This window comes from Eleutherodactylus coqui, chromosome 2 (genome assembly GCF_035609145.1).
Source record: "Eleutherodactylus coqui strain aEleCoq1 chromosome 2, aEleCoq1.hap1, whole genome shotgun sequence".
Taxonomy (NCBI): Eukaryota; Metazoa; Chordata; class Amphibia; order Anura; family Eleutherodactylidae; genus Eleutherodactylus; species Eleutherodactylus coqui.
The window spans coordinates 226,392,662-226,419,127 of record NC_089838.1 but is presented as its reverse complement, the minus strand read 5'-3'; the positions used below and the strand labels follow the sequence as shown (position 1 = coordinate 226,419,127).

General features: G+C 44.0%; 1 protein-coding gene across 1 annotated transcript in view; it reads right to left on the bottom strand.

The window, feature by feature from the left end:
* Window positions 1-5,052, bottom strand: part of PRTG (protogenin) — a 101,441-nt gene extending 96,389 nt beyond the window's left edge. Inside the window, exons 1-2 of the mRNA XM_066589967.1 lie at window positions 4,996-5,052; window positions 347-649 (exon numbers count right to left, since the gene is read on the bottom strand). Of these exons, the coding sequence (XP_066446064.1) occupies window positions 347-649; window positions 4,996-5,032 (340 nt within the window). The 5' untranslated portion in view covers window positions 5,033-5,052. The remainder of the gene's footprint in view (window positions 1-346; window positions 650-4,995) is intronic.
* Window positions 5,053-26,466: the final 21,414 nt, after the last annotated feature.

The window sequence follows — 26,466 nt, the reverse complement described above, 5'->3', positions numbered from 1 at the left end:
CACATGGCAGTTGTTTAAGACCACCGTTTCCAAGATACTAACTAGGGTGTTTTCACACATGGTGGAATATTCTGCAACATGCAGCAGATTTTGACATAGACATTTGCAAATCTGCATGTTAAATTTGCGGATTTTGGTGCAGCTTTTCCACACATCGGAATATTCCATCACATTTGAAAAGTCCTTAAATGTTCCCATCTATGCACACCTTTAATTAAAGCCTCGGGGTGTCACAATGAACAATGCATCCACTTTGGTAAAATATCTGCGTGACTGCAGTTCATTTGTTCAAGGTTTATAGTAAAGCATGACTGACAAGTCAGTTGAAACTAAACACCAAACTTACTTGCTAATGAAAGATGAGCCTTTTGACTTAAAATGGCACCATATTTGTTCAGAGCCAAGCACTGGTAAAATCCTTCATCAGATTGTTCTCCTTTTCTGCCTTCTACCTCCTGGATGTACAAGGAGCCATTGTGTAAAGTTGAGATCCGTTCATTCTCAGAAATCTTTGCTCCATTTTTCAACCATGTGATTGTTACTGGAGGTTCCCCTTGAGCCAAGCAATCTAATATTGCTGAATCTTTACGATAAACTATTATATCCACGGGTTCTTTCACAAACAACAGGTCACTGAAACACCAAGATCCTGTGTGGAAAAAAGTTATAGGAATAAGTAAGGAGAAAGTACAATAAATTCAGCCACTATGAAGCATGTGTTCCTAAAGTGCAATGTTCTGCCGAGTCTTATTAGTTCAGGACAGTTCCTGCCACAGTGGTACTTATAACACACACATTGGTCAATACCTAAAGATCCAACTCCATAAACCTGTATGGTCTTGAATGGCAAAAATAGTAAAGGCAATGTCTAAATCACTAATAGTATAGTGATAAGAAATCAAGGCTAAAAGTGGTTTTATGGGGGGCTAAAATTGATTTCTAATGGCCTATAAAATAAATAATAATATACTATGATTTATATACACCTTAACAATTATCACCTGTTCTTGCCCCCTTGCTGCCAGTCTCCACAATCCTCTGCATATCCTGGTTAATAACCCAGTGTGATGATAAGTCCTTCATAGTAATGACATATCAAATAACTATGATGGATGGTGTAAGATGTTATTATTATTATATTTAAGGCTATGAAAGAAAAAAAAATGAGTCCCCTTTTATCATTAAAGGGGTTGTCCCGCGCCGAAACGTTTTTTGTTTTTTTTCAATAGCCCCCCCGTTCGGCGCGAGACAAACCCGATGCAGGGGTTTAAAAAAAAACAAACAGATAGTACTTACCCGAATCCCCGCGCTCCAGTGACTTCTTACTTACCTTGCGAAGATGGCCGCCGGGATCTTCACCCACGGTGGACCACAGGTCTTCTCCCATTGTGCACCGTGGGCTCTGTGCGTTCCATTGCCGATTCCAGCCTCCTGATTGGCTGGAATCGGCACACGTGACGGGGCGGAGCTACGAGGAGCAGCTCTCCGGCACGAGCGGCCCCATTCAGAAGGGAGAAGACCGGACTGCGCAAGCGCGTCTAATCGGGAGATTAGACGCTGAAATTAGACGGCACCATGGAAACGAGGACGCTAGCAACGGAGCAGGTAAGTGAATAACTTCTGTTTGGCTCATATTTAATGCACGATGTATATTACAAAGTGCATTAATATGGCCATACAGAAGTGTATACCCCCACTTGCTTTCGCGGGACAACCCCTTTAACAGGATCCAAAGTTAGAAAATATATTGCATTGCTTTAATTAAGTCTATAGCCACATAAGTACTGCACATGTGTCCCTTGCAAACGTTAGAAGTAGAAACACAGGCAACATTAACATGTTGGTGAAAATCTCTATATAACTTGCAAACCTGCATAGAATCCATATGTTCCTTGCAAATTTAGCAGTGGATTTTATGATTGGCAGCATCAGAATAAATCAGTGATAAATAGGATATGGTGCAGATTCAAAGAGAAGACTGTTTACAAAAATAAGAAACAAAAGTGTCCTTGCTGCCTATAAAAATCAATCAGTGGCAATTAAACATGGATTCTGACTGGTTGTTACACAAAACAAGATCTCTTTTTGGCTAAAACAAGTTAGGTGTTGAGATTTTAGATGTTTGCCTATTTAGGCTTTAAACTCTAGTGTAACTACAATTTATAAATACACCTGAAAGCCAATACCCCCAAATAAAGTTCCAGCGGGAAAAAAAACACTTTATTGATTTTCTACAAACATATTTATTTACCAAATCCTTGTAAACTATAAGACACTTTCAAGAAAATGAGAAGTCACAATGTGAGGTTTTACTGTCATTAACAAGAAAACAGGAGGTAAAGCTGTTTGCTAATTTTACTAGTCTGTCACAGAGATCCTAAACAAGGAAAGTCATAAAAGTTTGATTTTACAAGAAATCATTAACATCCCTGCGTCTTTATAAACAAGCAGGTTCTCTACCCTGGGGACATTTAGCACTTCCACACCCATCGTAGTTGAGTTGAAATCCATAACTGCACTTATATAGCCCATAATACCTTTTTTATTGGAGAGCCTGAATTACTCTAAGCATGTAGGTGAATGGTAAACCCATTATTTCCAAGGCTGAATAATTATATGTCCTAGGTCAGAAAAGGTTTAGGGTCTGTTAATGCTCCAAACTTTTTATGTTGCTTTTACTGTTGTACTATGAGATTGCTACTTCCAACTGGCTTGATTTTCTGATTTTTTTTTTACATTTTAACAGATGCATTTAAACGGAGAACAAAGCAACTTCCTAATATTTGTGACTCTTGCTGCTAGATCTCAGTGGGAGACGGATTAGGGAACCTTTATTTCCACGTTTGTGTATTGCCAACTGTTACAGAAATGCGGAACTAATTGGCTGCTTACTGTCTCATGCAGTGGGGATTACTTAATTACCCAATACACATTTCTTAGAAGAACAGATCTCTCAAGGAAGTAACATGCCTTCTTTACCTTAACACAACAAGCCTGGTTTCTCCATCCATCACGATAGAGATAAAAAGAAGCCAGATCATTCAAAGAGTCCCAGCCTCAGGACACAATCTCTGTGCATGCCACTTTATCAGTCCCTTTAATCTGTGCTGTGCTTTTAAGGGCATTAAGGTGACATAAATAAATAGTTCTGGACTGAATATCTCTCATTGATTTTTAAGATCAGGATCAATAACTTGATTCTGCAAACTGATGTATTTTAATCATCTTGAATTTTAGCTCCAAAAGTGTGAAATCCATCAAAAACAAGCTTTATCTTATCTCGGGTCTCAATAATGGCATACTCATCTGCCTGACAATACACGTCCCTAAATGATCCAGGACATCAACATTCTATTTACAAGTGTTAATTTTCTATAATGAAAAGCTAATGAACTGAGCAATGAGGTAAACATGAATGATGTGTAAAACTAAATACGCAATACAATGCAATATATACAAAACAAATAATAGATGGATACAGAGGTGTAACTTGAAGCTCCCGGGCCCCGATGCAAAACTTGTAACAGGGCCCCCAAATATAATGCTTTACTTATAGTAATGGGTTCCCTATATGGAGAAGAGAGGCCTTATGGGCCCCCTTATGTCTCCTGGGCCTGGGTGCAACCGCATCCCCTGCATCCTCTATAGTTACGCCCCTGGATGGATACTATACTAGTATCACAAAACATCAAAAACGGAGTTCCAGGATATTAGAATTGGCACAGGATCATTTATACTGGCATTCTAAAGGCCTCTGCACCCCCAATATTAGACTAGAATTCTAACAATAACTGTCTTATGTGAACAATAATCAATTACATGGCTAAAAGTTCATAGTTCTGTTTGTTAGTTGTGTAGAGAAGTCTTTTTAAAAAAACAGAACAAGCCTTCATGTAATTATTCCTTAAGTGGGAAGATAATGTGCTCTGGGAATTGTTTGTACTGTGCAAATACTAACAAAACTGCTACTGAATCAAACTGTGCTGCCATATACTCTGTTACTTCATTCTCTTCACTAAGAAATGCATGAATGTCCATAGATTTACCATTCATGTAACGATGATCTGTAATACAATACACTGAAATCAGATTAATACCAATATATGTAAATACTCCTCCGCCATCAAACATTACAATCATTAGCTCAGAAACCTCTAAGAGTTTATTTTCTGTACATCTATGGGTAACAACAACCATGAGCATCATTCTGCAAATGTTGAGTTGTAAAACTTCAGGTCACATAATAGGAAGCATGTATCCTTGTTGGAAGCCAGCAGAGAAAATCGATTCCAAATCAGGAATGTATCAGGAGAGGAGAGCAGCATTTGTTTTGCTAAGGTAATTAATTATAAAGGACATTTAATGTTTGGATTTTAACTTTTCTCAAACAAATCTAAACCTATTGCATTACAATCATTAACAAGCTGTATACAAAATGTGATCACAAGATAGGAATTGTCCATGTCTGTATGAACACTGTATAATGTTTATGGCAACATCTGTATCATCACAGCAGCTTACAAGGATCACTGGCAACATTTGTATCAGTTTGACCAAGCACTTTAAATTGCTTCAGCATCTTTATCTGCTTGACCACCTTTAAATGCATATAGGCCACCTTAAATGCATGAAAGGTCACCTTAAATGTCATTAGGGACCTTTCACAGATGCAGAATATTTCTGCAAGATGCAACTATAAAGATGCAGAAAATGTTGCAGAATAAACTGCATCTTTAGGTGCATCTTGCAGAAACATTCCTTATGAAGACAACTCAATATTGCAACTTACATTGTGAAATATTTCCTCTTCCTACACAATTAGGCACACTGCAAACTTTGCAGCTAGCACACCTCCTCACTAATGACTATGCTACCCCAGGACCCCCAGGCTGGGTGTGCAGCTATGTGGGCTGCAGCTACACACAAGCAAAACGACACGGGCTCCTCGCTACAGCAAAGCAAAGTTGCCAGCCAGAAATACCCTTCTGCGCTCACCTGGTAAGCTGAAGAGCGCTGCCCACAGCAGTACCATCCTCCCACAAGGCGCTGCCATCACCGGGCACACATGCTGGGCTCCTCTCATCAGCTGCTCTTGGTGTGTGGAGCTTACACTCGGCGCTTCTCACAACCCCCGGGACTTTTTTCCAAGAGCTCCTGCGCAGGCACACGAGGTGGAAGGAGGCGGAGGGAGCACAGAGGTGGGGGGCGCCGGACACAGGGAAACCTTAGATGGCCGGCACTACATAATAGTGCATCCTCTGCTGAGGGGGAGGGGAGAGAGCTCAGGCATGTGGAGGGGTCTCACACTGCAGGGTCAGGGGGCAGGGGTGACCCTGTGTGCTGGTCTGCTCACATGTGGTGCCCTGACATGGCCTCTGTATCTGAGGAGTCACAGACATTTTCTGTACAATAAGGATATTTTTGCGTCTCTGCGCAGATAGGTACTCTAAGGTCTCTAAAACGAGTGTTTTTTTCCTGGCGCCGTGGGCGTATCTCCCACGCCGGAGTACGCAGCAGTGTGCAGTGCATACTTGCAGCGTGCCGACAATCCACATAGACTAGGTGTGCATGCAGGCGTAATACGGAATGCTGCGATCTTTTTTGCGTACGCATTTTGTGCACTGTGTGTGAGAGGCACAATTGTAAGACTTGTACCTCGTATTAAAAACCCGTAATATACAGTAAAATCTGCTTGTGGGAGAGAGTCCTCAGAGTACATTCACACGTTGCGGAGATGGAGCAGCTTTTGACACGGTTTTTGAGACAGGTTTTGGTGCGGATATTCAGCATTTCAAAACCGTGCCAAAATCCACAGCATTTTGCCACTTCTTGATTTTCGCTGTCGGAATTTGACAAGGTTTTTGGTGCGGATTTTCAGCAGCATTTCTGCTTTAGGGTATGTTCACATGGCGGAATTCATCGCAGAATTTTCTGCGCTCAAAAACTGTACCAAAATCCACAGCTTTTTGCTGATTCTTGATTTTCAATGTTGGAATTCCGCACATTGATTTTTGAGCATTGACAGGGCAAATTCCGCATGTGGATCTGTGCCAAAAAAATGGCAAAAAGCAGCTATTTTGAGGCGGATTGAGGCGAATTCCGCCATGTGAACATACCTTTAAAGCACTTAGGACAAATTAGCAGGTCAGATAGTTGTTAGAGTTGAGCGAACATACTCTGGCGAGCTTGATGCTCGTTCGAGTATTAGCGTACTCGAACGAGCATCAAACCCCACCCCAACTTTCGGCTCCTCCCCGCTTTGACGTTAGTTGTTTAATTGTGTATTAAGAATCTCCCCTGATGATTATGTTTAGATGCTATCTGGAATTTAGGGGCAAGTACCAGAACAACATTGCCCTCCTCTGCCACTCACCTGGAGACCCGTTTCATATTAGCGTATTGTAACATATCCGCAGTACAGATCTGTTATAGCAACAATATACAGATAACATTACAACTTATGTCATCATTGTTTGATCAATATTTGCCTCCATATTTACTGTCCTTGGTTTTATTTTTTAATTTCAAAAGTATTTTACTTATTTTAAATCAAATTACATAAGCCTTTTAGGCTGGTGATTCCCCTCGCAGGGGGTATAACAAAAATATTAATAATAGCATATCCAATCATATAACAACAACAATAACAGTTATATAAGCCATCAACGTTAAACTACTGATAATATGAAGAACAGCAAGTATCAGCATAGAAATGGTTAATAGTAGTTGGTATCTAAACCGGCTAGGGGGTGCCCTTTTTTCACTTCCCCCCCTATCAATCTATCGTCTAACTGTCTGATTCTATGTCGCCATAAGCCATGAGAGTCCCGGCAGGTTGAGATAACTGGAATATGGAGACCAAGTTCTGAGGAACCTTTCCATTGTATCATCCCTCATTGCTGAAAGTTTTTCATACAGCATTATCTTAGAGATCCTGTCAATGACTGGTCTAATATGCAGGGAAGCTGATAACCATTGTGAGGCCAAATATATTCTGGCCGCCATGCAGATGTACTGGGACAATTTATGTTGCTGGTTATTGTATTCTATAGGTTTGTCAGTCAACAGGTATGCCGAAGGAGATAGAGGAAACGTTTTACCTATCACTCTAGTTATGGTCCTTGCCACCTGCTTCCAGAAGGACTGTGCTGTAGGGCATGTCCACCATATGTGTAATGTTGTTCCCAAGGTGTTGTGCATTCTAGCCGGGACTAGCTAGGCTCTGTGTAAAATTTTGAATGAAGTTTCCGCCATACTGACTTGATGAATGCCCTTTGATATGAAATTGCAGCAATGCTGCCAACACTCCATGGAAAGTGGCCTATTCAAGTCCTCCTCCCATCGCAACATAAATGGCAATTTCACAACCCTCTTCTGGGGGTTGATTCGTTATGGAATATAGAAGAGAAACAGTGCCTGGGAGTAATGGGTTCCAAAGACATCGTCTCTCAAAAGCTGAGGGGTTGCATCTGGTCTAAGTAGTAGGTATCAGGGTATGTATGAAGCCGTAAATCTGGTTCAGTCCTAACTAGAGATGAACGAGCATACTCGATAAGGCAAACTACTCGAGCGAGTAGTGCCTTATTCAAGTACCTGCCCGCTCGTCTCTAAAGATTCGGCTGCCGGCGCGGGTGAGAGGTGAGTTGCGGCGGTGAGCAGGAGGGAGCGGGGGGGGGGGGGGAGAGGGAGAGAGAGATCTCCCCTCTGTTCCTCCCCGCTCTCCCTGGCTGCTCCCCGCCCCCTGTCGGCACCCGAATCTTTAGAGACGAGCGGGCAGATACTCGAATAAGGCACTACTCGCTCGAGCAGTTTGCCTTAGCAAGTATGCTCGCTCATCTCTAGTTCCAACCATAAGTGGTTGGGTACCGGGGGTTTTCTTTAAGTTGTTGTGGTGAAGAGAGTCTATTCTGTATTAAAAAAATGACGTAGAAGGGAATATCCTGTATTTCTCCACCACAAGTATCCCCCGTGTTGTGAGCTTGGTGGGAAGGCTGGATTGGGTATAATAGGCAATATAGAAGGTGAATTTGAAATTAATTAATTTGAATTTGCTTTTCCTCCAAATTGGAAAAAAGTGATATGTTAGAGGTGCTACTTGTTGAAAATTTGCAATCTTTAAGTTTTTGTTCCAAAAAATGGCGTTAAGAGAATTTGGTTTCACCAGAGTGGCTTCTATCTTAAGTTAACCCAAAGTGTTGCTCTGGCTTCCACGAAAATGGGTAGAAATTGAGATAGTTGGGCAGCGGTGTAGTATTTCAGTAGATTGGGGACTGACAGACCGCCTACCTTTCTTTGGTAATGCATTATTTTCTGCTTGATTCAGGGTCTCTTGTTTTTCCATATGAATCAGAATATAGCCTACTGCAGATCTTTCATATCAGATATGGGGACATTAATGGGTGGCATCTGAACAAATATAGAATTTTGGGTAGTAAAGTTATCCTGAGTTAATCCGTCCAATCCATAATAGGTTGAATTGTTCCCACGTTTTCATATCAGACTTTAGGCTGTGATTAATGAAGGATAATTCCATTTATAAAGCAAGCCCAAGTTCAGGGTTATTTTGATCCCTAAATAAGTGATAAAGTGTGAACGGGCTTGAAACTCAAAGTTGAGTTCTATTAGCTATTGTGTCTGTGGGGGGATATTTAGGTATAGTGCATCAGTTTTATCTAAATTTACTATTAGTCCTGATACGGATGCAAAGAAGTCTAATAGTTTCATGAGATTTGGGAGTGATGTTGGAGGTCTAGTCAAAGAGAGAAGAATATCATCAGCAAACAAGTTTGCCTTGTGTTCGCCCGCTCCAGAACCAATGCTTGCTATACTGGGGTTCGCACTAATAAGTCTAGCCAATGGTTCCATAGCTAATGCAAACAAGGCCGGGGACATGGGGCAGCCTTGCCTCATACTTCTCTGAATGGCTATAGATTTTGGTATGGACGAAGGGATTTTCAACTGGGCCAATGGATTCGAATTAAAGAGGGCATGTAGCGCTGTCACTAACACTTCTCTTATTCCAGATCTCTCTAGGAACGCAAAAAGATAATTCCAGGATAGGCTATCGAAGGCCTTCTCTATATCTAAAGCTAAGACCACGAGTGGTGTTTTTGTGTTTGTGAGATGTGAATAAGGTCAAGGACTTTTCTCACGTTGTCCAGGGTCTGTCGGGAAGGGATGAATCCTACTTGGTCCTTGTGTATAAGTGCAGGTCGGAAGCAATAAATACGGCTAGCTAAAATACTTGCTAGTATTTTGTAGTCCAAGTTGAATAGGGATATTGGTCTGTAATTCTTTGGAGAAGTGTGGTCTTTGTTGGATTTAGGGATGGTTGTAATATGAGCGTTTAAGAATTCCTCTGGTTCTGCTTTTCCTGCCAATATCTTGTTGTAGAAGGTTGGTTTAATTTTTTTACTTGGCAAATACTGATCCATATTTGCCTAATAGATAATAATTAGAGATGAGCAAGTATACTCGCTAAAGGCAATTGCTCGAGCGAGCATTGCCTTTAGCGAGTACCTGCCTGCTCGAGACCAAAGGTTCGGGTGCCGGCGCGGGGGAGCGGTGAGTAGCGGCAGTCAGCAGGAGGGAGCGGGTGGGAGAGAGGGAGAGAGAGATCTCCCCTCCGTTCCGCCCCGCTCTCCCACGCAGCTCCCTGCCCACCGCCGGCACCCGAACCTTTGGTCTCGAGCGGGCAGGTACTCGCTAAAAGCAATGCTCGCTCGAGCAATTGCCTTTAGCGAGTATACTCGCTTATCTCTAATAATAATACCAATACAGAGGCAAAAATGGACAAAAATAGCTCATGCTGTATTTTTAAAAAATGTCTGTATGACTATGTTGGCTGTATGATCGTGTGAATAACTCTGAAAGATTTATATTAGCTCTGTATTACAGTCGGCAAAACACAGACTAAATACAGAGTTAAATTACACTTGTTTGAAAGCAGATGTAGAAAATGATCAGGTCTTAGGGCTCCTTCACACAAATTTGCACGTGTCTCAGCGCAACTTTTTGACGTAGAATAAATTTATAGTTTTCGAACCGAACTTGGGACGGTGAGCGTAACAAAAACAGGGAAGCTTTAAAATCAAAATAAATGCTAAAAAGCACTTATGACAACAGTGTTATTTACATATCTCATTGTAAAGAGGAAGAACCAATGTACCTTGCAACATGAGTCTGACCTTGGTATGACGTTATCGGGTGATGCAATAGCGCAGTCATCTTTGCTAAAATTGCAGTGCCACACAGCTATAATTTTGTGTAGTTGTGATGTGTGTTGTTTGCTTTGTCTCAGTGAATTCTTCTAGTACACAGTATTGCAAAATGACACTTCATAGGCCTAAAAAATAGCTTCAAAATTATCGAAAACGCTTTTAAGAGGATAGAGCGGCTCACAAGAATTACAAAAAGTCTTAAATCTCTAACGCTAAGAAACATCAATTGCAAGCGTCTCAAAGTTAAGGCGGCCAAGCATTGTGAGGTGAGTTCTGTGCTACAGGAGCCTCAGCCAAGCATATCTTGTGTACCAGTAGTGTGGCCAGAGTTGGAAAATGATTTCGAACTCATAGATATGGATACTTATCACCCCGATGATGATGAAGAAGCTCTGGTATAGTTATCACAAACATACAAGAGAAGCGGCAATTACAGTAGGATTTTGCCTATCGACAACTATAGAGTCACTTCAGATCTAATGAATGGTGTCTGAAGAATCTCCCAGGTATAGTTAGACTGTATCATCGCAACTGGAGTGTTAAAGGGGTTGTCCCTTTAAGACAAATCTCAGCAAAATCAGTTGGTCTATGTGGGTTTGAGCAGTTTGAAAGGATAGTACTTGACAAATTCAAGGAAACGACTACAATTTCTATCTTGCTGCAGGCAGTACTGCACCCACGGTCAAGGAAATACACTATGAATGCTCTAGATTGGAATCACATATGCTATCGACGCTGACTCATAGCATTTAAAAGTTCATATTGCGCGACGACTTAATAGGAAGCACGTTTACTCTAATAATGATGAAACTCAACATGCAGCGTTTAGTAGCACACACGCATGATATCACGACGGACAGTGTGCTCAAGCATTTTGACTGCTTGGCCATCACTGAGACTTGGATGAATCCAAAGAATCCTGTACACTTGGATGGTTTCAAATTGAAATCCCAAATGAACGAGTCAGGCTGTTCAAAATCGGCAACCAAAAACATTTCGAAAGAAACAGAAGAGCCAAAAATAGAAACAAAACTTTGAAAAGATGCACACAATGTGAGCCTGTGCAGATAGATTGGTCAACGTACACAAAGTTGATCACATCTAGAAATTGGTGACGTATGCTTGGTGAGCGTAAATTGTCGAAACAAACTCAGACTCGTCTTGGGTTGTGTGTATATTCATTCTAACTAGAGATGAGCGAATATACTTGTTTTGAGTAATTACTCGATCGAGCACCGCGATTTTCGAGTACTTCCGTACTCGGGTGAAAAGATTCGGGGGGTGGGGGGAGGCGTGGCCGGAGCGGGGGGTAGCAGCGGGGAAGTACTCGAAAATCGTGGCGCTCGGGCCAAAAAGGGGCGTGGCCGAGTAGGTTCGCTCATCTCTAATTCTAACATCTCCATCTCTGATTTGGAAATGCAAATGTCCAAGAGAATGATGGCCTACTCTGAGACTACAAAGAAGATCAGTGAAAACATAATAGTTGATACACAAATGCCCATCAGAGATAGGAGATTTCAATGATGATACCAAACTAAATTTACACGCTTTAAGCTTCATGAAAACGCATTTTAATCTAGAGTATCTACCCATCAAATCTCTCATGACTCTGGGTGGTACAAATATAGATTTAACTTTCGCCCGTAATGTTGACTTTTGCTATATGTATGTTACTTCTCATATCACAGACCCGTTGTATATCCATCATGTATGGGAGTAGTGCAAATTTGCTTAGAATTAAGAAATGAAATTTCAAAAATAGAATTTCAAACCTATACTGACTAAATAATTTTTTGTTGACAATATCTACCATGCGGATCGTATTCTACGCCTCTAAAGACATGTGGCCGTAACACCAACACTGCCCGTATTTTGTGTGCACTGAACAAGGCTTTGTTGTGCACATATCGGCATATTTTACTGTACTTTTTGTGTCTGCAGCGCATGTTCGTTTGTATGCAGCAAACACAGCGCACCACTTAAAAATAGCTAATTTAGTCTAATGAGTTCCGAATGTGTTATTTTTCTAGCGGAATTACGCAGCATGTTATGCATCTCCATGCGTATTGTGCACAAATTTGCAACACTCCTACCCCCATTAACTTTTATGGGGACCTTTGGTGAGCAAATGCATAGAAAAATAGAGCATGCTGCACAGAAAATACAGAAATTTTCACGAACCAATTGATATCAATGGATCCTATCCTCTGCATAGTGCATGCTTAAATTTTATGCATGCAAATACGCCCTTTTGAAGGAGCCTTTATGTAGAATTCTGGCACATCCAGTATCACAGGTATTCAGCTACATGGTATCAGGAAGGAATTTTGCAAGAGGAATTGCAATAATATATTAGGGAATTGCCGATGCCCAATAGTGACTCGAAAAAACACATGGTCATATGACCAAATGGCATTGCACAGAATAATGCATTAGAAATACATTGCACACATTTTGCACATCCCAATACAACGAGATCTAAAAGAAACAAAAATAATTTAGATTTTAGATGTTATTATACTGGGATGTGGAAAACATGCACAATATATTTTCACTGCTTCTTTCTGTGCAATGTCATTTGGTCATATGACCATGTGCGCTTTTGGATCAGAGGGTCACTTTTGTGTACTGGCGGCCTTGATGGTTTGAGCATGTTTTTCTCCAGCAATGGCAGGTAATCCCACCGTTTTATTGTTTTCACATGCATTTTTAATTTTTGCTTGTCATGCTAGTATAAATTTACTGGTGACAACTACAATTATGGACATCCCATCCGAAACGCGTGAACAGTCACTGATTAGAACAAACGTTGGCTTGTTTTTAAGATGCCATAATAAAGTTTGAAATGTTATTCGCCATATTAATGCTACATAGTCATGTTATATTGGACTTTGTGCAGTGCTTGGAGAGGAGTCCATGCGTGTATATTTAGAGCTTTTGTTCTGTGGAACTGGCTATTCCTTTTACCACAGATGTTCAGTTGCAGAAATTTCAGCAATAAGTCTGCTGCCTGTGAGCATATCCTAACACTAGGAGTTAAAGTGATTCCCACATATTACATTTTTTTCTATTTTTTCTAAGGGTGCATTCAGACGACCGTATATCGGCCGGGTATTCACGCCGGCCGATATACAGCGTCTCTCTCTGCAGGGGGAAGAGGCTGGAAGAGCCGGGAGCAGTGCTCTGAGCTCCCGCCTCCTCTCTGCCTCCTCTCCACCCCCTATCCACCCCCCTGCACTATTTGCAATGAGAGGAGGCGGGGCTAAGTTTTGGTAATTAGCTCCGCCCCCCGCCCTGCCTCTCCTCATTGAAAATAGTGCAGGGGGGTGAAGAGGGGGTGGAGAGGAGGCAAAGTTTTCCAAAATGTTGTATCATCTGTATGCTATAATGACTGCTTCCAAATTTCAGACTATGTTTCCATACAGGGAAAAATACTTGCAGATAAAACTTTGCCCAGGTGCAGCTGCCAATAGAAACACGGTCTTACCATTATTATTGGCAAGATCATGCTGCCATTGACTGCCATGGCTGGGTGGGGTTCTGGCCACAAGTAGTGTTTATTGTTTGGAAATTACTTGCTTTATTTCCCCTGCCTGACTCTCTGTCATTATATTTCACATCATAACTGGACTGGCCATGTACGGGCAGCAGGAAAGACTTGGACATAGAAACTGTAGCTAGCGTGTTTCCTTGAAAATAAGACACCGTGTTATATTAATTTTTGCCCCAAAAGAGACACACTGTCTTATTTTTGGGGGGCTTATATTTACCTGGTCTGCGGCGTCCCGGTGCCTCGTGCTGCTGGTCTCCAGCGGCGATGCGGAAGTCTGCAGTGTCCTCTGCGCTGAGATATCCTCTTCTTTCTGGTGACGGGCTTTGAATACCCCGCCTCCAGCAAAGCGAGCACTGTGATTAGATGGAGCGCCAGCCAATCACAGTAGCGCTTGATGAACCAATCACAGCCATTCAGTGCTGTCATTCACTGAATTACCTGTGAATGATCGAGCGCCGGCTCTGATTGGCTGGCGTTCGATCCAATCACAGCGCTCGCTTTGCTGGAGGCAGGGTATTCAAAGCCCCGTCACCAGAAAGAAGAGGATTTCTCAGCACAGAGGAGATGGTAGCTTGCCGCAGCGACGGGGACCATCACGAGGGACTCAAACGCTGCGGGCCAGGTGAGTATCAATGTTTTTTTTCATGTATTTTAGCTAGGTCTTATTTTTTTAGGAGGTCTGATATTTCAAGCCTCCTCTTAAAACCGTGGTATGGCTTATTTTCAGGGTAGGCCTTACTTTTGGGGACAAATGGTAGTATATCATTAGTGAATTGATTACTTTTTCACAGCCTTTGCCGACTCTTCATATCCACCATAGATAAAATATTACTTACGCCTACTTTATTCCTATGTTTACTACATTGTCTGAATCAGGCCAAAGGTTCAGTAATGTGCAAGCATGTGCAATCACTAACTAACATTTTAAAAGTAATGCAGTCCAACCAGGTCAATATTATATAACTTTTTTTTTTGTTTGGACAATACCCTGTGAAAACAAATACAACTCTTGTGGTCATGGCCCCGAAGAGCACTCAGGAACAAATTGTAAAGGAGAATATATTGTATCATCTGTTCTGTAAGAGTTTTCTTTATCTACTCAACTTGAATCATTTTACCTTGCTACAGATAGCACAACCTTTTTTGTTATTGGCATCTTAGTGAAGGAGGTACTTGTCCCTTTTCACACAATTATGGAGACTGACTTTCATCAATTGGATTATTGGTAGGGAAAATAAAACATCTGCCCTTCTAATCAGTTCCTTTTCTCACATATTTATTGTTCTCCCAGAACTTCCAGAAAGATTTATATATACAATTCTGTCGCTAGTGGGGTGCCACAGGGTATTGAGCCCCATTCTGTTCAATATATTTATCAACGACCTGATAGAGGGGCTGCACAGTAAAATATCAATATTTGCAGATGACACAAAATTATACAAGATAATCAATGCAACGGAGGACAATGTGCGGCTACAAACGTACCTAGATAAGCTGGGGCTTGGGCAGAAAAATGGCAAATGAAGTTCAATGGTGAGAAATGTAAGGTTATGCTCATGGGCAGGAGAAACGGATGTCACCAATATACACCAAATGGGGTACTGCTAGGGAAAAGTGATATGGAAAAAGACCTGGGGGTACTAGTGGATTGTAGACTAAACTGGAGTAACCAATGCCAGTCAGCTGCTGCAAAAGCTAATAAAGTCCTGGGGTGCATTAAAAGAGGTATAGTGGCGAGGGACGAGAATATTATCCTCCCACTATATAAGGCATTAGTCAGGCCTCACATGGAATACTGTGTACAGGTCTGGACAACGGTGCTCAGGAAAGATGTTACAGTGCTGGAGGGGGTTCAAAGAAGGGCAACTAAACTAATACATGGAATGAAGGGACTGGAATACCCGGAGAGGTTATCCAAATTGGGATTATTTACCCTGGAAAAAAGACGGCTAAGAGGCGATCAAATAAAAATGTACAAAAACATGAAGGGACGATAGAAGGATCTTTTTCACGATCTGTTCATACCCAGGACTGCAACAGTAACAAGAGGACATCCGCTACGTCTAGAAGAAAGCAGGTTTCATCGCCAACACAGAAAAGGGTTCTTTACTATAAGAGCAGTTAGGACTGTGGAACTCTGCCTGAGGATGTGGTGATGGCAAAATCCATAGAGGAGTTTAAAAGGGGACTTGATATCTTTCTAGAGGGGAAGGATATTACAGGATATAAATCTTAGGTTAATTGTTAATCCAGGTATACAGGCAGGTAGGAACTATTAGGGGTTGATCCAGGGAATAGTCTGATTGGCATTATTGAGTCGGGAAGGAAATTTCCCCGAAAAGGGCTAATTGGCTCCTGCCTTTTGTTTTTTTTTGCCTTCCTCTGGATCAACAACATAAGAGGATAAACAGGCTGGACTAGATGGACATTGTGTTTATTCGGCCTTACATACTATGTTACTATGTTCAAAAGTCCTGCATCACTTACAAAAATGTTGAGATTTTATGTTTAACATTTTTTTTAATGAATAAAATAAAATCACTATGTTTTATATATTGTTTTGTTTGCAGCTTCGTGTAGATTTCAGATTATTTTGCACAATATCTTTTAAAACCTGGGAGTTATTTGATAAAAAATTTCAACGAAACAAACATATCGAGTTTGTAGGATTGAGAAGAAAAAAGTCACCACTTAGATGCTAGCTTATAATAGTCAATCAAAACACAAGCCTCAAATATTTCTTTGGTGGCAACTTAGTGAGCACTCTTAGGGGCACACTTATGAAACTGTCTAAAAGAAAACACGTCTTACTGTAATTGACCATGGCAACCAATCACAGAGCAGATATTTATTTTACCACTGCCAAATATAAAAAGACAGTGTTATACAGGCTCCTGCTAAGTTGGAATCAGCTATAAACACTGACCAGCTTGCAGTACAACATGATGACTGTGTTCATCAAAAGTTGCCCTGATTTTGGTTACTTTGGAGTACAATGAAATTGAAGTTTCTTTCGGGTGAACATACGTACGGCATTGTTGTCCTCCACCTTGAAGGATTATCATTTAGACATATACCAAACAGGGTAGGATTCAACCAATCTATAGTTATTAGAGCCATCCAGAGACATAAAACTATAGAAAGCATTGCTGATCAACCAAGCTCAGGTCATGCAAGGTCACCCTGGGGATAAAATGTTTTGACAAGGCTCTCTGTCTAAAACTGGAATCTGAGATCGCCTGCTCTATTAGTGGAATAAATCTTATTATTACAGTACACAGGATTGTGTGGGTGTAAAGCCAAAAAGAAACCTTTGCTGCTGGTCTTCCCAGCCATGGCAAAAAAGTACTTTTGGCAAGTCGACCTTCACAGATGGAGAAAATTCAGTATCTGTCGGCATCAGGAGATACCTGGAAGAAGAGTTGAAGCCAATGTGCATAGACCTTACAACTAAGCATCCTAAGTCAGTAATAATTTTGCTTACGTATGCACACTACACACTACTAAAGAAGCAAACAAACTATGCAACCATAATTTGTTTGCCGATAGGAACTTTATCTTTCAGGACGATAATGATTCCTGCCACCAGTCAAAATGCGTGAAGCAATGATTCCAGAATGATAGCATCCAGCAAATGGGTTGATCATCTTAGTCATCAGATTTAAATTGACTTGAACCTATGGCAAAAAGTGTCTACCGAAATACCAAAAAGACGTTCCACTAATAAAAGTTAACTGATTGAAAAGGTCATCAATTAGAGATGAGCGAGCATGCTTGGTTAAGGCAGTTACTCAAGCGAGCATCGCTCTTCTCGAGTAACCACATACTGGTTCGAGCAGATTCGAAGGGGCGGCAGGGGGAGCAAGGGGGGAGCATTGGTAAGCTTTGTAGTTTGGATTTAGAACTCATTTAATTTCTTCATGCTGCAATTGAAATAAATTGTTATCAGACAGTATAAGGCACATGCATTGAACTTTTCATAACGTTAGTTAATAGGTGCCTTGGTGTGAGTAATGTTTTCTGGGAAAAATGACTGTGTTCATCATAAGTTGTCCTAATTTTTAAGATTGCTAAGAATGCTTAAGGCTTCATTCAGAAGGTATAAATATTGGGCCTGCGCTCCAAGGAGGAGATGTACATAGTGCAAGGACAATATAGCAAGTGTACTTAATTCAAAAGTGGACTCAACTGGTATGAAGCCTGTCAGATAACAGAGCTCCACACCTATGGTCCAGGTAGAGATCAAAGTCTTCTTGAGTAATCCAGTTTGGGTGGAATCAACCAGGAGAGCAGCAATGGAAGAGGCTTCATGGACAACAACCTCGGTAGTAAACATTATATATATGATCACCAGAGTGAGCACAAAAGGATATCCTTGCGCTACTAGAACTCAAGAGTAGTATACAAATGGAACAAGTTGGAGACAGTCCAACTCCCCCCAAGATCCAAGTCAGCAAAATGTGAAAACAGGCATATAGAGGGATAAATACTTCCGAATTTTTATTAGTAACACAATAGTGAACAGCAGGTAACGTGTTTCGGCATGCTCAAGACCCCTTTCTGAAGCCTGATACATACACAAAACTAACTTACTTTAAATATCCTGCGGTCTCATTCAGACAGTTATGTTGTACTAATGTTTAATTGTCCATATTCCAATCGCTATCGATAACTGTAAATTATAAAATTATGAATAAATTCCAGAAATGTAAAAAATATTTCATAATCATAATGGCAATCTACAATGAAAAACAACGGAAACTTTTTATTTACCAAATCAGTTAAGCTGACACAATTGTTTATTATTAATAGGTTACATTACCTACCAAGTAGGTTGTGTATATTGTCAGACCTGAGATCACTCAGTTATTGATAACCCCAAATGCTCCTACAATATCTTATCGATAAAATAAAAAATTATTTCTGTGTTCAAATTTGAAAGATAGGTTTACAAAAATATTTTAAAAATTCAAGAATTTCTCAATCCATGGGTCCCTCTACATGTTATTTTGTCAAGAGATTGTTTTCCAATTTTATGTTAAAGCCGGTAAAAGTTTTATCCTTCTTTTATTTTTCTATAAAAGGGAAAGAAAAAAAAGGGGAAATTTGTATTTATATATATTCATATTTTTTTCCCGTTCTTTTCGAGTCTTCTCTTCTACCACCTCTGACTGGGTTTTGTATATTTTAATGTGCTTTCTTTGGTCTGGGATTCTTTTTTCATATTTTTATTCAGTTGATGAAACAGTAAAACGATAATAAAAGTTTTTAAAAAAATGTCTGTATTTCAGATGTATTGCGATCTACTGAACCAAACTAACAGCACCATAGATCGCTTAGGACTAACAGCACCATAGATCATTTAGACCTATACACCTGTCTAAATGAAACATAAAGGGGTTTTCCAGGGAGAATACCATTGATGACCTATTCTCAGGAAAGAGCATCAATAGTTGATCGGCTGGGGTCCGTAGTAACTGCAGGCACAGCTCACTTTGATTTTAATAAGAGCTGTGCCTGCAGTTACAAGCGCCGGCCACTACATAGAGGTCGGCATGGGGAGTTCTGCTGCTTCCGCTCCGACCTCTGTGTATTTGCGGCGCTGACAGCATGCACCCAATCAGCTGATCGCTCAGGTTACCGAGCGATGGACCCCAGCCGATCAACTATTGATGACTTATCCTGAGGATAGGTCATCAGTAGTATTCACCCTGGAAAACCCCTTTAAGGTTGCTTTACCAATGTACCAGTAGTAACTGTGACAACAAGGGCTTAGACAAAGGGAGATGGCTGCCTTTGTTATCTCATAAATGGTGATGGGTTGCTACAGCAGTTAGGGCCCTAACACTTACACTGGTGGCATCACAAAGGCAGTGCCTAAAAAGGCAGCAATCAGTTTCAGACTACATGTTCAGGCTGTTGGAATGCTTTGATGACAAAATCGTGTCAAGAATGGGAATCTATCACCATGAAACCATCCTCCTCCCTAAACTACTATAATAGATGGATGTTCTTGGAAAGGAAAAGCATCCTCTGCGCTCGTTGTGTACAAGTGTATAATTCTAAGTCTCAGAATTGATACATCTTTATTGGAGCAACGCGTTTCGGCGTGGGCACTCACCTTTGACACCTTTGCTCCAATAAAATGTATCAATTCTGAGACTTGGAATTATACACTCGTACCCGACAAGCGCAGAGGATTCTTTTCCTTTCCAAGAAGATTTTCATAGCATGGAGTCTCCATTGTAGCAAACCTCGTGACTAGAGATGAGCGAACGCGTTCGTCCGAGCTTGATATTCGTGCGAATATTAGGGTGTTCGGGATGTTCGTTATTCGTAACGAACACCATGCGGTGTTCTGGTTACTTTCACTTCCTTCCCTGAGACGTTAGCGCGCTTTTCTGGCCAATTGAAAGACAGGGAAGGCATTACAACTTCCCCCTGTGATGTTCAAGCCCTATACCACCCCCCTGCTGTGAGTGGCTGGGGAGATCAGGTGTCACCCGAACATAAAAGTCGGCCCCTCCCGCGGTTCGCCTCAGATGCGGTGTGAGTTAGATGAGGGACAGTGCTGTTTGTACCGGAGCTGCTGTAGGGAAAGAATTGGTAGTTAGTGTAGGCTTCAAGACCCCCCAAAGGTCCTTATTAGGGCCACTGATAGCTGTGTGTTGGCTGCTGTTAGCAGTGGCAAATTTTTTTTTTCTCAAAATCGCCTCTGCAGACCGTTGCACCCGGCATTAGGGACAGAAGTGCTGCATAGGCAGGGAGAGTGTTAGGAGTGAGTGTAGCCTTCAAGAACCTCAACGGTCCTTTCTAGGGCCATATTTATCCGTGTGCAGTACTGTCCAGGCTGCTGTTAGCTGTGCTGCATTTTTTTTTGCTTCTCAAAATCGCCTCTGCAGACCATTGCACCCTCCATTGATACTGCAGGGAAAGAATTGTATAGGCAGGGCCACAACACAGTTATTATTCATAGAATATACGCAGTGCTGCCTTTTGGTGGAAAAAAACTGAAAACAAATCTATTTGTCCAGCCTCTGTCCGTCCTTACGGGCGGTGGACACGTGTGAGCTGCTTGAACAACATTGCTAAATCAGACGCACCCAGCTACGCTTTACTGCTGGCTTCGCCATTTGCTTTCCTTAATTGGGAAAAAAATACCTGCTCTCCAAGAGTTATAATAACTCTGCTACCCTCACGTTCTGTGACACATAAGCAGGGACACAGCACAGTTATTAAACTTCTCATGTTCATTGAATATACGCAGTGCTGCCTTTTGGTGGAAAAAAACTGAAAACAAATCTATTTGTCCAGCCTCTGTCCGTCCTTACGGGCGGTGGACACGTGTGAGCTGCTTGAACAACATTGCTAAATCAGACGCACCCAGCTACGCTTTACTGCTGGCTTCGCCATTTGCTTTCCTTAATTGGGAAAAAAATACCTGCTCTCCAAGAGTTATAATAACTCTGCTACCCTCACGTTCTGTGACACATAAGCAGGGACACAGCACAGTTATTAAACTTCTCATGTTCATAGAATATACGCAGTGCTGCCTTTTGGTGGAAAAAAACTGAAAACAAATCTATTTGTCCAGCCTCTGTCCGTCCTTACGGGCGGTGGACACGTGTGAGCTGCTTGAACAACATTGCTAAATCAGACGCACCCAGCTACGCTTTACTGCTGGCTTCGCCATTTGCTTTCCTTAATTGGGAAAAAAATACCTGCTCTCCAAGAGTTATAATAACTCTGCTACCCTCACGTTCTGTGACACATAAGCAGGGACACAGCACAGTTATTAAACTTAGATAATTCATTCACTAGAGGCAGTGGGGCCTTTCGTTTTCCAAAAAGGGCAAAAATTATATTTGGCCTGCAGTCTTGCGCCAATTTATTTCCTGCCTGTGAAATCAAATCACTGGTAATACAGCATGCTGAGGGGTAGGGGTAGGCCTAGAGGACGTGGACGCGGCCGAGGACGCGGAGGGCCAAGTCAGGGTGTGGGCACAGCCCGAGCTCCTGATCCCGGTGTGTCGCAGCCGACTGCTGCGCGATTAGGAGAGAGGCACGCTTCTGGCGTCCCCACATTCATCGCCCAATTAATGGGTCCACGCGGGAGACGGTTATTAGAAAATGAGCAGTGTGAGCAGGTCCTGTCCTGGATGGCAGAAAGTGCTTCGAGCAACCTATCGTCAACACGCAGTTCTGCGCCGTCCACTGCTGCAAATCCGAATCCTCTGTCTGCTGTTCCTCCTTCCTCCCAGCCTCCTCACTCCACTACAATGACACCTGCTCAGGAGCGGGAACACTCCCAGGAACTGTTCTCGGGCCCCTGCTTAGATTGGGCAGCAGCGGTTCCTCTCCCACCAGAGGAGTTTATCGTCACTGATGCCCAACCATTCGAAAGTTCCCGGGGTCCGAGGGAAGAGGCTGGGGACTTCCGCCAACTGTCTCAACAACTTTCTGTGGGTGAGGAGGATGATGACGATCAGACACAGTTGTCTTGCAGTGAGGTAGTAGTAAGGGCAGTAAGTCCAAGAGAGCAGCGCACAGAGGATTCGGAGGAAGAGCAGCAGGACGATGAGGTGACTGACCCCACCTGGTGTGCAACGCTTACTCAGGAGGACAGGTCTTCAGAGGGGGAGTCAAGGGCATCAGCAGGGCAGGTTGCAAGAGGCAGTGCGGTGGCCAGGGCCAGGGGTAGAGGCAGGGCCAGACCGAATAATCCACCAAGTGTTTCCCAAAGCGCCCCCTCGCGCCATGCCACCCTGCAGAGGCCGAGGTGCTCTAAGGTCTGGCAGTTTTTCACAGAGACGCCTGACGACCGACGAACAGTGGTGTGCAACCTTTGTTGCGCAAAGCTCAGCCGGGGAGCCAACACCAACAGCCTCACCACCACCACCATGCGCAGACATATGATGGCCAAGCACCCCACAAGGTGGGACGAAGGCCGTTCACCGCCTCCGGTTTGCACCCCTGCCTCTCCCCCTGTGCCCCAACCTGCCACTGAGATGCAACCCCCCTCTCAGGACACAGGCACTACCGCCTCATGGCCTGCACCCACACCCTCATCTCCGCTGTCCTCGGCCCCATCCAGCAGTGTAGTTCAGCGCACCGTTCAGCCGTCGCTTGCGCAAGTGTTCGAGCGCAAGCGCAAGTACGCCGCCACGCACCCGCACGCTCAAACGTTAACCGTCCGCATAGCAAAATTCATCAGCCTTGAGATGCTGCCGTATAGGGTTGTGGAAACTGAGTCCTTCAAAAGTATCATGGAGGCGGCGGCCCCGCGCTACTCAGTTCCCAGTCGCCACTACTTTTCCCGATGTGCCGTCCCAGCCCTGCACGACCACGTCTCCCGCAACATTGTGCGCGCCCTCACCAACGCGGTTACTGCCACGGTCCACTTAACTACGGACACGTGGACAAGCACAGGCGGGCAGGGCCACTACATCTCCCTGACGGCACATTGGGTGAATTTAGTGGAGGCTGGGACAGAGTCAGAGCCTGGGACCGCTCACGTCCTACCCACCCCCAGAATTGCGGGCCCCAGCTCGGTGCTGGTATCTGCGGAGGTGTATGCTTCCTCCACTAAAGCACCCTCCTCCTCCTCCTCCTCCTCCTCTGTCTCGCAATCAAGATGTGTTAGCAGCAGCATGTCGCCAGCAGTCGGTGTCGCGCGGTGTGGCAGCACAGCGGTGGGCAAGCGTCAGCAGGCCGTGCTGAAACTACTCAGCTTAGGCGATAAGAGGCACACGGCCCACGAACTGCTGCAGGGTCTGACACAGCAGACCGACCGCTGGCTTGCGCCGCTGAGCCTCCAACCGGGCATGGTCGTGTGTGACAACGGGCGTAACCTGGTGGCGGCTCTGCAGCTTGGCAGCCTCACGCACGTGCCATGCCTGGCCCACGTCTTTAATTTGGTGGTTCAGCGGTTTCTGAAAAGCTACCCACGCTTGTCAGACCTGCTCGTAAAGGCGCGCCGGCTCTGCGCACATTTCCGCAAGTCCCACACGGACGCTGCCACCCTGCGCACCCTGCAACATCACTTTAAGCTGCCAGTGCACCGACTGCTGTGCGACGTGCCCACACGGTGGAACTCTACGCTCCACATGTTGGCCAGGCTCTATGAACAACGTAGAGCTATAGTCGAATACCAACTCCAACATGGGCGGCGCAGTGGGAGTCAGCCTCCTCAATTCCTTTCAGAAGAGTGGGCCTGGTTGGCAGACATCTGCCATGTCCTTGGTAATTTTGAGGAGTCTACCCAGGTGGTGAGCGGCGATGCTACAATCATTAGCGTCACCATTCCTCTGCTATGCATCTTGAGAAATTCCCTGCAAACCATAAAGGCAGCTGCTTTGCGCTCGGAAACGGGGGCGGGGGAAGACAGTATGCCGCTGGATAGTCAGGGCACCCTCCTGTCTATTTCTCAGCGCGTACAGGAGGAGGAGGAGGAGCATGAGGAGGATGAGGAGGAGGGGGAAGAGACAGCTTGGGCCGCTGCTGACGGTACACCGGCTGATTGCCTGTCATCCTTTCAGCGTGTATGGCCTGAGGAGGAGGAGGATCCTGAAAGTGATCTTCCTAGTGAAGACAGCCATGTGTTGCGTACAGGTACCCTGGCACACATGGCTGACTTCATGTTAGGATGCCTTTCTCGTGACCCTCGCGTTGCACGCATTCTGGCCACTACGGATTACTGGGTGTACACACTGCTCGATCCACGGTATAAGGAGAACCTGCCCACTCTGATTCCCGAAGAGGAAAGGGGTTCGAGAGTGTTGCTATACCACAGGACCCTTGCGGACAAGCTGATGGTAAAATTCCCAGGCGACAGCGCTAGTGGCAGAAGGCGCAGTACCGAGGGCAAGGTAGCAGGGGATGTGCGTAGATCGAGCAGCATGTACATCCCAGGCAGTGCAACAGTCTTTAAGGGCCTGGCCAGCTTTATGGCTCCCCACCAAGACTGTGTCACCGCTCCCCAGTCACGGCTGAGTCGGCGGGAGCACTGTAAAAGGATGGTGAGGGAGTACGTAGCGGATCGCACGACCATCCTTGGTGACGCCTCTGCCCCCTACAACTACTGGGTGTCGAAGCTGGACATGTGGCCTGAACTAGCGCTGTATGCCCTGGAGGTGCTTGCTTGTCCTGCGGCTAGCGTCTTGTCGGAGAGGGTGTTTAGTGCGGCTGGGGGAATCATCACAGATAAGCGTAGCCGCTTGTCAACCGACAGTGCCGACAGGCTAACACTCATCAAGATGAACAAAGGCTGGATTTCCCCAGACTTCTGTTCTCCACCAGCGGACAGCAGCGATACGTAAGCAATACGTAGGCTGCACCCGCGGATGGAAGCTACGTTCTCTCTCACCATCCAAAACGGGGACATTTCTGCTTCATCAATCTGTGTCTAATATTCCTCCTCCTCCTCCTCCTGCTCCTCCTCCTGAAACCTCACGTAATCACGCTGAACGGGCAATTTTTCTTAGGGCCACAAGGCTCACTCAAATAATTTTTCAGAACAATTTTTATAAGTTTCAATGCGCTTAAAAGCATTGGAACTTTAACTTGAACCAATTTTTCGTTACACTGGGCTGCCTCCAGGCCTAGTTACCACTTAAGCCACATTAACCAAAGCGATTAATGGGTTTCACCTGCCCTCTTGGCTGGCCATGGCCAATTTTTGGGATGTACATTAGTACTGTTGATACAGCAATTTTTGTGGGCCCTCGCCTACAGTGTAATCAAATTAATTTTTAGGCCACCTGCATTACAGCTGACGTTACCTCAGCTGTGTTGGGCAATGCAATGGGATATTTCTATGTACCGCCGGTGGCTTCCTGGCACCCACCCAGGCAGTGGGTCCACAGGGAGTTTAACCTACATGTGTCCACTTGTAAAGAACCCCAGTCTGACTGGAGCATGCAGTGTGGGCCGAAGCCCACCTGCATTAAGCACGACATTACTACCTCAGCTGTGTTGGGCAATGCAATGGGATATTTTTGTGTACCGCCGGTGGGTTCCAGGGAGCCACCCATGCTGTAGGTGCACACTGAGTTTTTAATACATCTGTACACTTCTAAAGAACCCGTCTGACTGGGGCATGCAGTGTGGGCCGAAGCCCACCTGTATTACGCACGACATTACTACCTCAGCTGTGTTGGGCAATGCAATGGGATATTTCTATGTACCGCCGGTGGCTTCCTGGCACCCACCCAGGCAGTGGGTCCACAGGGAGTTTAACCTACATGTGTCCACTTGTAAAGAACCCCAGTCTGACTGGGGCATGCAGTGTGGGCCGAAACCCACCTGCATTAACCCTTTCCAGTCCACTGTGTGACCTGTGAAGACATTAGGGTTTAAGGCTGTACAGCTCCGTTGTTGGTAGACGTCCGTCGGGGTTCTCTTACTGTATATTGCCAGCCTCTCTGCTGTCGGAGCCTATCCTACGTGTCAGCTCATGCAGTACTGGCTTTAGCCAGCATATAGCGCCGTTGTATAACAGCAGAAAAAGAGTAAGCCCCCTAGGAAAACCATATACAAATTGGATTGGAAAGGGTTAAGCACAACATTACTACCTCAGCTGTGTTGGGCAATGCAATGGGATATTTCTATCTACCGCCGGTGGCTTCCTGGCACCCACCCATGCTGTAGGTGCACACGGAGTTTTTACTACATCTGTACACTTATAAAGAACCC